The 15,908-nt window shown below is 41.5% G+C and overlaps 1 protein-coding gene across 2 annotated transcripts in view; it reads left to right on the top strand.

The window, feature by feature from the left end:
• The window catches only part of GALM (galactose mutarotase), a 34,985-nt gene extending 19,234 nt beyond the window's left edge, over positions 1-15,751 (top strand). The window contains exons 4-9 of one of the 2 annotated variants that reach the window (XM_083176083.1): positions 2,548-2,754; positions 3,746-3,827; positions 7,668-7,809; positions 11,301-11,475; positions 14,394-14,510; positions 14,549-15,751. In XM_083176083.1, the coding sequence (XP_083032209.1) occupies positions 2,548-2,754; positions 3,746-3,827; positions 7,668-7,809; positions 11,301-11,475; positions 14,394-14,471 (684 nt within the window). In that variant the 3' untranslated portion in view covers positions 14,472-14,510; positions 14,549-15,751. Of the gene's footprint in view, positions 1-2,547; positions 2,755-3,745; positions 3,828-7,667; positions 7,810-11,300; positions 11,476-14,393 lie in introns of both variants that reach the window. The other variant, XM_083176082.1, reaches the window with a different exon arrangement.
• The last annotated feature ends 157 nt before the right edge of the window (positions 15,752-15,908 follow it).

Here is a 15,908-nt window from a genome sequence, read left to right as displayed (position 1 = left end):
CGCTTTGGGCTCGGTGGCTCACCACACTTTCTATTCTCAACTCCACGCCGACGTGGATAGTGGGGGTATGAAAAGGTCAGAGGACGCGTACCGCCGCCCCTCGCGGGCTTGCTGCACTCACCACACTTTAGGTTGACGTTGATCGTGGGGTGGCGTTAACAATTGGGGGGGGCATTTCACACTTGAGGGTGGCTATTTGGGCTCTGTGGGCCATTTAACATTGTTCCCTATGTAAAATCGGGTCAATTGGGCCATTTAACATTGTTCCCTTTGTAAAATAGCGGTAATCGCGTCGGTCGCATCGCATGCGATTTTTTGGTCGCATGCGATGCGACCGACGCAATTTTTTACCTTGTGATGCCCAAGATCCAAATCTTGGGCACCGTTCAAGGTAAAGAGTACCCTTCTTTTATTCTGCATGTTTTGCTGGCAATTTTTCCTGGCGACTTTCTCAGATTATTAGATCCCAAAGACTGTCACAAATTGGGATGGTAACTTGTATCCAGTAGAGTAGAGATTGATTCTGGTGGAGTTTTGTAGTTTTACTCATGGGTGGTATACAGAGATCCAACTACTGATATTTCTTTCATGCTGTGATGATGTGACCGTTTATTGTCATCTAACAAAATATGGTACTTTAGTTTCACGGCGGCAGCGGCCGTGCGTCTGAGTCCCCTTAAGGGGCTCGCTTCGCTCGCCCACGCTGCGGCCGCTGTCCCCTTACGGGGCTCGCTTCGCTCGCCCACGCTCGCTGTGCTTGCCTCGTTATCTAAAATCAACTCTATGCCAACGTGGATAGAAGGGGTATGAACTATCTACATTGGCATAGAGTTAATTTTGTTTATTTTAGATAGTTTGGTGAGCGCCGTACCCGGAAGTTCACGGCGGCCATGCTGCCGACGTGAAACTAAATAAGTACCCAAAATACTTTATGGTGAATAACTTTTGGATTACTAAAAGCACAAACACTGGCTGTAGGAATAGTAAGTAATAAATTCCCATTGTGACTAATATACTATACTGCCACAAGTATGCTATCAGTGTAAGGCAGGGGTTCCCAAACGTTGTGGAATCACGGCACCCCAGAGTATCAGAAAGTTTTTCATGGCACCCCTAGACCAAAAGTTTCTCATTAAGAAAGTCAGACAAAAATATGAAGTTAATAAAATTGTGTTTATAGCTCATCCTTAGGGTCAGTTCTGTGGTAATTATCAGGGTTTACCTCTGTTTGTCCACAATTGGCTATTACTTTGGCCATAAACAACTTCAATTTGATCATGGACCACCAATCCAGGGCACCCCTGCAAGTCCCCCAAGGCGCCCCAGGGTGCCACGGCACACAGTTTAGGAACCATTGGCGTAAGGGCTGTTTCACCTTTTCTGCTAATCTGCTTTATCTGATAAAAAGTGTTACAACCACCGTTAGATTCAGATTTGTTGCTGATCTCCACCAATGGCATTATTGTTCCCATTTCTGACAATATATCCTCACCATTCTTTTGCACGCTATTGGTTTGCTTTTCTGAATTGCTGTTACCGTCTTCAGTTCGTGTCTGTAGGCCTGTAACTTTTACTAACTTTGCAGGAGAGTAGAGAGCCTGGCCGGGCCCAGGTACTTTTCAGGGTGTGTGGCCTAATTTTGGCAGATGTGGCCATGCACCCAGGGCCAGGCGGGGAGGAGGGGGGGGGGCCCCGGCGCTCAATCACTTACCCACTCCAGGGGGGGCCGTCTGCCGGGTCCAGCGATGCGGCGCACAGCGCCGTGATATCCCGGGGGGGGGGGGGGGGGGCTTGCCGTGCGATGTGGCACTGGCCGCCGCGCCTTTCTCCACAGAGAGGGGAGGGGGGTCAGGCGCCATTACATTCCAGGGGGGGGGGGCTTGCCGTGCGATGCGGCGCTGGCTGGCCACAAATAAATTAAATCACTGGGTGGCAATCATGGCTCAGATACATGGGTTCAAAAGCAATGATTTCATCCAAAGATATAGGACCTTTATTGTGTGTCCTCTCCTTCAGGCATGGACTCATGTCTGTGAAGCCACGGCCCTTGTGTGATGTGGCCTCTATGTGCTGACAGTACTTCATTGTTACCACCAGGGCTATTTTTTAGCAGGCTCCAGCAGGAACTGTGGCCCTTATTCTAGTTCACTCTTTCTGACAAAATATTTCATAGATGGACAAAACCATGTGCATTGCAGGGGGCAGATGTAAAACCCCACCCAAATCTAATTATCTCTGCACAAGTAACACCTGCCTCACCTGCAGTGCACATGGTTTTGTCCATCTAAGAAATATTTTGTCAGAAAGCGTGAACTAGAATAAGGGCCTCCGTTCCTGCTGGAGCCTTCTGAAAAATAGGCCTGGTTACCACTGTCCCCTATCAGATTCCTCTTCAGGCTGCTCAGTGATACAATTCGAGTGTGTGATGCCATAATAGCAGTTTGGTGTTGCAGTATTATTGTGGTGTTGCCCCCATAGTTGGTGACAACCAGGGCAGTCTGCACCCAGCTAGTGATACCACTGCATTAAATAAATTCTGTATTACAGGTGCTCTGGACCCCTGAAGTGATTAATAATGGTGTGAGGTTCTCTTACACAAGTGCTGATGGAGAGGAAGGATATCCTGGAGAGTTAAAAGTCTGTGTGACATACACGCTTAGTGGTGGTGAGCTAACTCTACACTATAAGGCCCAGACTAGTAAGACCACACCTATAAATCTTACAAACCACTCCTATTTCAATTTGGCGGGACAGGTAAGCGTATTAGATTATAAGAATATAAAATTACATAGTATGTGGACTTGTTTGCAGCAAAACCATCACATTTCATTGAGGGCTAGACAATGTTTTATTAATGTATGCTAGTGTTCAAATAGCAACGTATAGTAATGTTCAACAATGAACTAACGGTTTATTTTGACAAATAGGACTTGATGTGCAAAGAAATTAAATAATATAATCCTCATGTAAAGGGGCATACACATGGGGCGATTTCAGCCCCTTTTCTAAGCGATCTGACTAAAAGGAGCATGGAACGCTCCGTGTGTACCCCCTGCAGCGATGCCGGGACAGCGTATCGGTATTGCCCGCAGGATAAGCCACTACTTGCACTGGCTTTCCTTAGATCGCGGGGCTTTGCCTATTATAAAAATAGACAAAGCCTCACTCTGCAGGTCGCCCAGCTAAAAGCCTGGTCGCCCCGCGTGTACGGGGCTTAAGATGTAATTTAAAATCCTGCACGTCATCAACAAGTAAGAACCAACTTAACGTTATAAGGAAGCCCCATCTAAAAGAACATACAATCAATGTTTCTATGACAGTGCAATTATAATTAGATAAGTCCTTTTTCATTGCTTCATGTTTACAGATCATTAATTAGAAATATGTTGTGAAAATATAATTGCTTAAAATGAATAAACTGGTTACAAGTGTACGGTCACCTTAAAACTGGGTATAGCATAGATTGAAGAATTTTAACATTTAAGAACACAGTACTTATATGTTAGTTGGGCGCCCACTATAGTTAGTATGCGTAAAACTCAGCAAATAGCTTAGTGGGCGCCCAACTAACATATAAGTACCAAGAACACACTAATGGCTTTCGGTACAATGACAGAAATGACAGAGCTTTGTTAGCAAATGTGAAAAAAAAATATTTATATCAATCAATAAAGGTTAAGTATTGTAACAAACTGACTGGCAGCACATCCTATACATGTATTTCTTTCATGTCTTCATTTTTAAGGGTGCAGCAAATATATACGATCATGAAATTTCCATTGATGCTGAGCATTATCTTCCTGTAGATGAGACCATGATACCCACAGGTAAGAATTAATATAAATGTATTAAGTAATCAATTTAAATGAAATGAATAGTCAGACATGTTGAGCTACGAAATGTGAGCCTATACAGTGTATTATACTGCATATTTGTGGTATATGATCAGGCCACTATAAACAAATCATTAGCAGTTATTGTTCAGCGGATTCTCTTACATTTATTTAACTATGTACAAAAATTGTTGTGTTGAAAAAAGATCGAACAAGAATATTTTTGGGTTCTAATCCACCTGTTTCTACTCAAACAAATATAGATAACTGGCAGGCCCATTTGATTGGCTTATTATTAGAGGGATAAAGTCAGCCATTGTTAGAGGAATGCAGAATATTGATAATGATCGAGAATGCAGAACATAAAGAATGTTGGAGAATGCAGAACATAGACCTGGGGTAGCCAACTCCAGTCCTCGAGAGCTACCAATAGTTAATGTTTTTCAGATCTCCTCACAGGATTACAAGTGAAGTAATTAGCGCCACCTGTGGATCTTCGAAAATGTTTCAGCTAGTAATGAGTGCACCTTTGCAGCAGCTAGGTTGTCTGGAAAATGTGAACTGTTGGTAGGTCTCGAGGACCGTAGTTGGCTACCACTGACATAGAGAATGCTAGATAAAGCAGGACATTGAGAATGCTAGATAAAGCAGAACATAGAGAGTGCTAGAGAAAGCAGAACATAAGGAGAATATTGGAGAATGCAGAACATAGAGAATGCAGAACATAGAGAATGCTTGAGAATGAAGAACATAGAGAAATCTCGAAAATTACTATATGTAGAAAATGTATCTCCTGCCGCATCATGATATACTGTATCTAAGTATAGTGAACATAACCTACATGTACGCCTAGAAGACCAGGCTTTCAAAATCCAAGGTACAAGCTATCTTAGGAAAATCAATACCACCTTATACCCCTTTTACACCACCATTTTAAACGGGTTTAGGCTTGGTGTAAAAGTGTCCCCAAATAACCTGGGTCTTCATCTAGCATTCCCTATGTTCTGCATTCTCTATGTTCTGCATTCTCCAACATTCTTTATGTTCTGCATTCTCCAACATTCTTTATGTTCTGCATTCTCCAATATTCTTTATGTTCTGCATTCTCTAGCACTCTCTATGTTCTGCTTTATCTAGCATTCTTTATGTTCTGCATTCTCCAACATTCTTTATGTTCTGCATTCTCCAACATTCTCTATGTTCTGCATTCTCCAACATTCTTTATGTTCTGCATTCTCCAATATTCTTTATGTTCTGCATTCTCTAGCACTCTCTATGTTCTGCTTTATCTAGCATTCTTTATGTTCTGCATTCTCCAACATTCTTTATGTTCTGCATTCTCCAACATTCTCTATGTTCTGCATTCTCCAACATTCTTTATGTTCTGCATTCTCCAATATTCTTTATGTTCTGCATTCTCTATCATTATCCGGGCTTCTCCCGGAGAGGGACATTGAAAAGTCGACAAGTATGTCCTACATAGCATGCCCAGTGTGGACATAGCAAGATCATCTGCAAAACAGAATTGCGTGCAACTCGTAATGAGCCCTGTATGTGCTTATTATGAAGAACTATAAACTCTTATTTCAGTCCTTTTGGTGTGTGCTTCAAATTTAGTATTATATTAGGAAGTATCCCGGTTTATTACAGTATGTAAGTGAAGTGTTAACAAAATGTGGCTACTTCTCGTTCATATTTGAGAGAGAAAAAATGGTAGTCGCACAGGAAGAGTAGATCGAATCAATGAGTCTATAGTAACATAGGTTTACATATTGGATGAGGGTGTGCTACCTCGGGACATCAATTTATTGCATTAATGGTTTTGGACAGGAAGAAATGTCACTGTGTGGTGCACCTCTAGAAGATTTATTAAAATATAACCTTTATTTGTACTTGGTTAAAAGTATAGTGAAATTAAAAGACACAAAACATAGAAAACATACATATTCTTTTAAAAAAGGATATCAATTATCCTTACAACGTGGGGCCCCACACTCCTTATTAATATTCTCCACTTTAATTAGAGTACATGTACTGTCTAGAGAGTATATTTAGTATTAGTTATAAATATGTGGCGGATAGTGAACTGATGGATCTCAACTGAATTCAACATAGATCACCCCAATCTTTAGGGGAAAAAGCGGTGCAACTCCAACCAAGTTGCCAAGGTAGGTGTAACATCCCTTGGCTAAGGTATATAGCGTATTAGCAGCGTGAGAATACAATTCAAATAGCCGGTGCTTATCTATTGTAAGTAATAGGCTCACATCTGTAAGGTGACACGTGCACCTTAGATGATTGTATGGAGACGCCGGCAGCCGCTCAGTGTACGGTACTGACATGCTGACTGTGCGTACCGATTGTAGCGCTGATCCCACAGTACCCTGGAGCACGGCGTGCTCTATTGTGACACGCCGTCTCACAATATGCAGGACGGGGTAACAGCTCTGGTACGCTGAAGTAGGTAGGAGCGCACCCTCAGCCAACGGGCTGTACGTTCACAGGACCGCTAGGTATCACAATTTTAAGCTAGACAGATCAAAATTTGTACATTTCAATGGGGGTAGGGGAGTGGGGGTAGCCCACGAAGTGTACGAAGACCGCTTTTTCCCCTAAAGATTGGGGTGATCTATGTTGAATTCAGTTGAGATCCATCAGTTCACTATCCGCCACATATTTATAACTAATACTAAATATACTCTCTAGACAGTACATGTACTCTAATTAAAGTGGAGAATATTAATAAGGAGTGTGGGGCCCCACGTTGTAAGGATAATTTATATCCTTTTTTTAAAGAATATGTATGTTTTCTATGTTTTGTGTCTTTTTATTTCGCTATACTTTTAACCAAATACGAATAAAGGTTATATTTTAATAAATCTTCTAGGGGTGCACCACACACTGACATTTCTTCCTGTCCAAAACCATTAATACTTCTCGTTCATGTAGAACATTCGGCTCTATTGCTGCGAAGTTAAATACTATCTAAGCTTCCTCTGTCACACAACCTGTCTATAATATATGTCCTTTCATGTTCACTATAGTAGTCTCAGGACAGAAATATGGGTCATGTCACCAACTTCCTTTCCGTTTGTAACCTTATTAGTTGCATGACACTGCAGGTGATGGGTGCAGTGTATCTAGGCATTATTGTGCTTCCGGTGTATTATCTGAAATGATCATTTTAACACTTTAAAAATATGAACTCCTTAGATTAGTAAAGCATGTAGCAAAATATCATAGGTTTGGTTGCCTATGGCATTTAGAGCATGTAAATACTAGTCACTGTTGGAAGATGCTCTGTGTTGCTCAGCTCTGCAGTAAACTGCAGGGATCACATTATATATTAGCCCAGTGGTTCCCAAACTGTGTGCCTAGGCACCCTGTGGTGCCTTAGGACACTTGCAGGGGTGCCTTGGGTTGGTGGACCAGGATCAATTCATATTATTTATGGTCAATGTACCAGGCAAAACCAGTGCTGGGGGCTGCCAATCATAATATATGTGGACAAACAGAAGCAAATCCTGTCCCTTGCCAGATAACTGTGACATATAGTATACACACAATGCACTTCATTTCATTTTTTTTTTTCTGAATTTCTCGATAAGAAGCATTTGGCCTAGGGGTGCCTTGAAAATATTTTTATGCTCTAGGGCGCCGTGATTCAAAAAAGTTTGGAAAGCCCTGTATTAGCCTGTTCCATAACATGTAGTCAATAGAGGGTATATTTACTAAAGTGCAGGTTTTAAGTTTCTAAAAACCTGTACATTAGTCCATATACCACCACTTGTGCAATTCATCCGGCATAGACAATACTCCCATTGATTCTTACAGGAGAGGTGGCAACTGTTCAAGGGACTTACTTTGACTTAAGAAAGCCAGTTAATCTTGGGAATCAGATGGCTAAACCACAAGAAAATGGCTATGACCACAACTTCTGCTTAAGTGTGACACAGAAACCAAAGCTTTGTGCCAGGTAAGGAAAGCGTATGCCAGCCGTCAGCCATAGTGCACAATCTTCCTTTAGGGGTTGTGCTTTATAGAACACAGTGAATTCAAGTATAGATGTCTATGTCTAACCTATCAGTTGTGTTTTTAGAGTCAGACATATATCCAATAAAAGTATATTTGTTCTCGTGTTGGACTGGTTCACTTATTATCTACAAAAAAGGAGCAATAAAACACTTCTCTAGCATTGCCTATGTAGAACTATTTACTACATATTACACATAGGGGCTGATGTAGAATTGGACACATATCACATAAAAATCTCAGGTGCTAAAAACTCCAGCAAAACAGACCTCTGCAAGGCAGCATACCTTATAGGTTTACACCAGGAGGCTTAAGGTTGACGTTAGGCTAAAACAGTAGCATACATGCCTGTTATAGTGTTATTAGTTACGGTACTTGTTTCCTAGCGCCCACGATTTTCATCTTATGCCATAGTTTTGATCGCATCGCATGCAACCAGATCGCATGCGATGTGATCAGACCCGATTTTTTAATTGTACAGGCACCCTAATGGGTGATTACTATGTTAAACGCACCCCCATTGTTAACACCACCCCCACTATGAACGCCAACCCCAAGCGTGACGAGCGCAGCGAGCCCGCGAGGGGCGGTGGTACGCGTCCTCCGACATTTTGATACCCCCACTATCCACCTCGGCGTGAAGTTGATTTTATATAGTGTGGCGAGGGCAGCGCGCCACCGAGCCCGAAGCGTGGTGAGCGCACGCTTCAGGCTCGGTGCGATGGCATACGATGGGCGCCGTGCTAGGAAACAAGTACCTTAGTTACTTCTAAATTCACAGTACCCAATTTGTACACAATATAGTAATTTTAATAAATTGTCATAAACATATAGTAGAGGTGCATATACACAGTGAGATTTTTGCTATGTATGATTTTGACTGTGTGATTTCCTTTGAACTTCCCAGAGCCCAGAATCTACCAAGATTGACTATATGCTTTGCGATTTTGACTTTGTAATATTCTGACTATAGTAGAACACTAGACTAATGTTCATTCTAGCACCATCTTTGAAAACTCATGCAGTTCCTGTTCCCAACCTGGGGTATCGTTGTCTGCTGTGGTGTTTCTAGCACAGGTCTGGTTTGCATATCAGTGCTGATATACAGACCACACTGTGCTACAAGCACTACAGCAGACCGTGACACCCCAGGTAGGGAACAGGAACTGCATGAGTTTTGAAAGATGGCGGGTGCTAGAATGAACACTACTAGCTTGTACACAATATAGTCAAATTTGGCTTGCCTACAGCATCTATTTTTTTCTTCTGATGCCGTTCCCGCGGGTATATGCATCGGCCTCTTAAGCTTCTATATAGGCAAAATCAGTAACTTAGATTATATTATAGCACAGTGTATATTCACCTTATGGTGCCCACACATGGTGCAATGTGATCTTTTTAGTTCAAATCGTATCACGTCTAGCTCAAATAACTACGTGTTTATTTTCCCTTGTGATGCTATGTGCGCACCTGTGTAGTCCATATCGCTACATAGTATGTTCAGACAGGTATTTTTGTACTACATTGCATACTATTGTACTACATAATATTGTAGTGCAGTCCAAATCTGGTGTACTTCAAATTGCACAGTGTGTACAGTCCAAGTAGTATCGAACACCTCTCACCGTGTGTGGGAACCATTAAAACTGTGCCTAGACAGCATTATTAATAAATAATGGTCAAAATGTCCAAGTAAAATACAAATACAAAGTAAAGCAACTAACCGATTAAAAAAAAAAATAGGAATTTGCTTTCATGCCGTGGAGCAATTGAAAATTTCAATTAAATAATGCAAATAGATTATAGCAGCCACACAAATTCAGCCAATAAGAAGCCGTTGCAGATCATCATTATCATCAATGTGTCTTCTGCACCTATAAGTCATACACATCCTGACAGGCCAGGAATGCATTCAGAGTTTGAGTGAGCCCTATACTTGATGTCTCTGTGCCTGCCTGTCTTTATGTCTCCTCACACATCATCTTTCCAGTGAGCAATTCAGAAAGATTGTTCACGCAAAGAAGAGCGCAATAAATCTGGCACAGTCTTTTATAGCTTCTGTGCGGTGATTGTATCACTAGGCAGTGGCAAACCCAGGATTTGTAGAGAGGGGTTTCCAAAATCTTCCACTCTGCAGCGCATTGGAGTAAGTATGCTTTTTATATACTGGATCCTGTATGGAATACAGTATTAATATTTAACAGTACAGATGGTCTATAGTATAGGCTTTTCAAACATTTAAATAAGGTAAGTGGTCAGGAAATGGTTAAACATATAAATGAATACACAAATATACAGTAATAGAAACAGTACTGCACTATCTAAGCTCACAATCTCTCACTTCATGTTAAAGCTCCTGTCTCTTCTTCCTGGCAGCTGCTCTCTGGTCCAGGTCCATTGTGATGTTTAAGGGCTCAGATCCAGACATACAGTAAATGTGGTAGAAGAAGCTCTCACACTGGGCATGTGCATCAGCTGTGCTCTGTCCCTTAAACTGCATGATCTGGTGGCAGCTCTATTGATCATATTATATACCAGCTATTGTCACAATTTAAGGTACTTGCCAAGAGGAGGGTTTTTTTGTGCAACCAGAACACCCCCCCTGCGTTTGCCTATGCTAGGGATAAGCAAAGAGAGCGTGTGCACCACATGGGCAGGCACAGTGGTCAGGTGTAGGGGCAGGATGCAGTCAATTTACCGACAGTCAAAATATCGACAACCATTGGCCAACATTTATCATGCCAACATGGTCAAAGTGCAGACGTTTAAAATGTTGAAAAGTCATCATGAGGTTTTTTGTGATTTTTTTTTTTCTTTGAAACCGACTTGTTCTTCCTTCTCGACCCATGTGGGCATAAAATTATACAGTATTATAACACTGCCGAAGGCAAGGGATGCGGTACACCTACAATGGTGTCCATGTTGACCTATGTCGACAAACACACAAACAAGAACATGTTGACTTTGGACATGTCGACAATTTAAATGTTGGCATTTCGACAATGTCAGCATTTTGACCATGCCGGCATTTTAAACATGTCAGTATTTTGACTGTCTGGCGATGGTTGTCTGTATTTTTATTGTCTGTATTTTGAATGCCGGGAAATCATACTGAACCCCATATAGCAGGCATTCCCAACCACGGTCCTCAAGGCACACCAACAGTGCAGGAGGTTTTGCAGATATCCAGGCTTGAGCACAGGTGACTTAATTAGTATCTGAGAGATTCTGATTAAACCATCTGTGCTGCAGCCTGGATATCACTAAAACCTGCACTGTTGGTGTGCCTTGAGGACCGTGGTTGGGAATGCCTGCCATATGGGGTGTTCACAAAATTATATCATAATGCTACTTTTTTTTTTCTTTTGTCTTTAGTAATTTGATATTTACTTGACCTACTGAACTTTATAGTAATACAAGCCATTTCTAATACAGAGTGTATCACAAGCCAAGTGGCAGAGTTCTCAGCGCCAGCACAACTCAGCCTGGAGTCCAGTTCTACACTGCTAACTTCTTGGATGGATCACTAAAGGGAAAAGGCAGCGTTGTGTATCCTAAGCATTCTGCGTTTTGCCTTGAGACTCAGGCATGGCCAGATGCTGTAAATCAGGTAAATACATTCCTGGTGCAAGACTTGTTTTCTCATACCCTCCAACATGACCCATTGCATTCGGTACACAATGCTCTGTTCCTGGACGTCCTTGGTAATGTAGAATTGTCATCACCTGTGTTGAAACACCCTTCTCGTCAATTACCTAGTTCCACACAGGTGCTGGCAATCCTGCATTACGATAATTCTCCAAAGGTTTTATCACAAATTTCTTTTCGCTGCCACTGAGCAGGTGAAAAGTTGGGGAAACCCCTATTTTATGCTGCAAATGTCTTCCTCTAATGGAGAAAACCATGTACACTGGAGGTGGGGCAGATGTAACATGTGTAGAGAGAATTACATTTGGGTGAGTTATTTTATTTCTGTGCAGGGTAAATACTGTCTGCTTTATTTTTACACTGCAATATAGATATCGGTTTAATCACACCCCACCAAAATCTAACTCTCTCTGCACGCATTACATCACCCCCACCTGCAGTGCACATGGTTTTATCCATTAAAGAAAGATTTTGCCTTTGCAATCCATGCTTAAATCTGTGACCTTCAGAACCCCTGGGACACCCCCCTGAATGACTAGTTAAGCCATTTGACATTGTTAATCATTTTTAATTGTCCGACAATAACATGTCCATTTTTGGGTGATAAATTATGGAAATTGGGGTACATGGGGTGGAAGAGGTACATTGGTTAGCTTTATGAATGGGACACGTGTTTTTAGGCTTGTAAACAGGAATAATCTTTTTTTTTTTTTTTTAAAGGTGACCTTTAAATGTCCCATACACAGAAACCCATTTTATGTATCCCATCATTTGGTTTCAACATTGACACCAAAAAATTGTGAAAAACTCATGCTGACCTTTTTATGTGTCAACCTATGTCAGCCTTTTCACCATGTCAACCTATTGTATGTTGACTTTTTGGCTGTGTCGACCTACTGCATGTTGACCTATTGCATGTCGCCCTATTGACTGTCTACCTAGACACCCTTTCTTCGACCTTTCATCTGAAATAGATCTACAACTGTGCGCACAACTCTGGATACAACTGCCCAACTTAAAGGCATTTGTAGAAGAAACAGATCACTCATTGTGTCTGGCAGGAACATAGCGTCTGACTAGGAATCAAATCATAAGGGTGTGGTATAAAAACCCGACGTTCGGGATTCCGTCATCGACTGCACAGCGTGGGGAGCGCAATGAAGCCCCTTGCGGGCTCGCTGCACTCGCCGCGCTGCAGGCATGGTGGTGAGCTGCGCTCGCCACCTATTTTATTCTCCCTCTATGGGGGTCGTGGACCCCCACGAGGGAGCAGTTGGGATTCCGACGTCGGAGTAATGACTGTCGGAATCCCGACTGTCGGGGAGCCGTCCGGCTCCCAATCATAAAAGGCAGGTTATTGTCCATGAATGAGAAATCTCGATCATAATCGCTCATTCTGTACACACAGAGATTTGCAGTCACTTGCTAAGCAATCTGACTAGATTTTGACTGCATGCACTGATTTAGCAGACGATAGCAACGTGTGAGACCGAACATTGTAATCGCTTGTATACACATGGAGAGATCTGTGCTTACTTTCTAAGCAATCTAGTCAGATTGCTTAGAAAAGAGCACAACATTGCTCCGTGTCTATGCCCCTTTAGAGTTTTACCAAAATACTGAATATACTTCAGTAGCCAAAAACACTTTTTCTCTGGTCATTAACTTCTTCGTTCATCTATATATGTATGGGTGTTGAATGGTTCCTTCTTTGGCCGGTATGGTTGATCTGATATCTTGGGATCTCTTACCATATACTGAAATTATAAAGCAGGTGTACTGCTTATACCAAAGCAGCGGTGCATGTGTGTAACTGCCCACTGGTGTATGCGCCCGCAAGATTGTGGTAAAGGGGGGTTAACTAGCATCCTAAAATTAGGCATGACCCTGAGGAGTGTGGCTACAAACACTTCCTGACATGCCCCAAGTCAGGATCTGCTCACTTATGCTGCTTTCACACTGCAGATATGGGTAAAGACCCGGTATTTTTAAACAAGACTTTAAAACGAGTCTTAAGACCTTTCACATTGCAGGTGAAAATCGTTTTAAAAAGCATTTAATACCATTCACACATTCAACCCATTTAACCCCCAAGGGATAGCCATAGAAATAGAGCCATTCACACTGCCAAAAAAACTGCTCTGAAACGGGTAGGACACTGCTTTTTAACCGTTTAACAAATACCGGTATTTGTTAAACGGTTAAAGCACCCTGGAGCTTTCACACTGTAGCTCTACCCGCTTAAAAAGGCTAAAAAAACGGCAATTTACCGTTTAAGAGCTGCAGTGTGAATGGGGTGGGATCTGTATTCCAGAGAGCAATGCTTCCTCAATTTCAGATTCATTTTAGGTAGATGGGAATATCCTTGGCTCTCTGTAGGGAAAGGGTTGTTGTAAATTGGATGTTTTTAATTTTTTGTCTTAATTGTAGAAGGGTGGGGAAGTTGTAAAAGCTCCAAAAGCGGTTCGCAGGGATTTAGGGAAAATTGTTTTCTAGGCATAGATTTACTATTCATTTGGTTTACATAGCCACCAGTTATTGGCAGCTTTGGCCAATGGATTTAAAAGTAAAATAGAAATGAATACTAAATCAGCAAAGTTTAGCATTAATTACTATTGCCCTTTGAAATCCATTAATCACAACCAATGATGATAGGTGGCTTTGTAAACCCAATGGATAGTAAATCTACGCCATAGATTACACTTAATTCAAAAGGATTACATTTGACCTTCATTGCAGGACCATGTCACAAATTGGTGAAATCAATTCCCTGATAGACTTATCCGACAAGAAAGATGGTTATTCTTTTCTTTTGTCATCAAAATCATTACTGTTAGTGAATGCTTTTTTTTTACAATTTTTTTTTTCTTTCCCTTACAGCCACAATTTCCGAACTCCCTTCTGAACCCAGGGGAAGAGTATAATCAGACCACTTGGTTTATTTTCTCTGTGCAATAATATACACTGTCATTTATATCAAATGGACAATTTGGGACTTGACAGCTGATGAGTGACTAAATATCCCAGCCACCCCTGTTGCACTACATCAGGGATGGCCAAACTGATCTTCAAAGACCCCTTACAGTTCATGTTTTCTAGACCTAGGTAGAATGTGTCCATAATGCTGGGCATACATCCTACAATATCTGGGTGATTGATCGCCCAGTTTTTTTTGTGTGTGTATTCATGCTGTCGATCTCCAAATATTGATTAGTTGATCATGCTGAATCACCCAGCATGTTCAGCCAACACAATATGTTTAGAGTTGTAATTTGGTTACATTGGGCTGTATATGAGCTGCAACAGCCAAGCGACAGACATTACTCCTGTTTGACTCGGCCAACCAACCAAAACCAACCAACCAACATTTTGCCTGTCCATTCACTTGGGAAGAATCTAGAAATGTCTCCTCCCCTGTGGAGGAACCAGTTGTCGTGGTGTTTAAATGTTCACTAGGTCAACAGTCGAACAATGACGATCGACAGGCCTTAGGCTTTTTTTTCCCACGTTTTTTTTTTAACCGACATGGGCCGACAGGTGGTAATTTATGCCCTACCATCAACTAGGGAGTGGAGGGAGAATATAATAGCGGTGGACTTTTTGGTGCCCATGTTGACTGTGTCGACATATGGGACAAAAAAATAGAAAACACATGTTGAACCCAATGACCTTGTCAACCTTTTTCATGTGGGTCGACCTAATGCATGTCGACCTTAGTTTGGTCGACCAAATGAACCACACCCGTCGTGGCCATTTAGGCTGTCTGACAGATGTCCTAGTATATGGCCATGATATCTGCTGATCCAGACTGTCAGATGTCTGACTGGCTGGTTATCTGCCCTTGTATTCCCATGATCAGGAATGCATGCACCAGATATTTAAAAATGTGACCATAATGGCTGCACCTATGCACCAGCTAGGTGATGCAAAATGTGAACTAGGTCTGCAAAACTGTGAACTCTTAGGGGTCCGTTAAAGGCGAGATTAGCCACCCTTGCACTACGTAATACTCGTAATTTATTTTTTTTTAGACCGAAAAGGGTTCCTAAATAAAAATACCATTCTGTATCACATATTTGTCTTGATAGTAATCCTTTTTCGAGAAAATCAATATGCATATGTTATCTGTTTAAACAAAATTACTATTTGTAATCAAGAGGACAAGATGTAAAGTCACGTGCATAATAATAAAAAGTTAACAAAGCATATACAAGAACTGTGTATTGTAGTATATTTCTTTTTTCTTAATATGTACTTCTACATATGTATTAGATTAATAAAAATACATATATTTCTAATTTTGTGTAGAAATGGTTTGCCTAAGTGTATTTAGGATAGGTATAAATATAATAAATGTATATTATATATGGTGTGACCCCTGGCGTATCAGGAATC

The sequence above is a fragment of the Crinia signifera genome, chromosome 3, assembly GCF_055691185.1.
Source record: "Crinia signifera chromosome 3, ASM5569118v1, whole genome shotgun sequence".
NCBI lineage: Eukaryota > Metazoa > Chordata > Amphibia > Anura > Myobatrachidae > Crinia > Crinia signifera.
The sequence above is the reverse complement of the archived record's forward strand: the minus strand, read 5'-3'. Positions and strand labels throughout refer to the sequence as shown.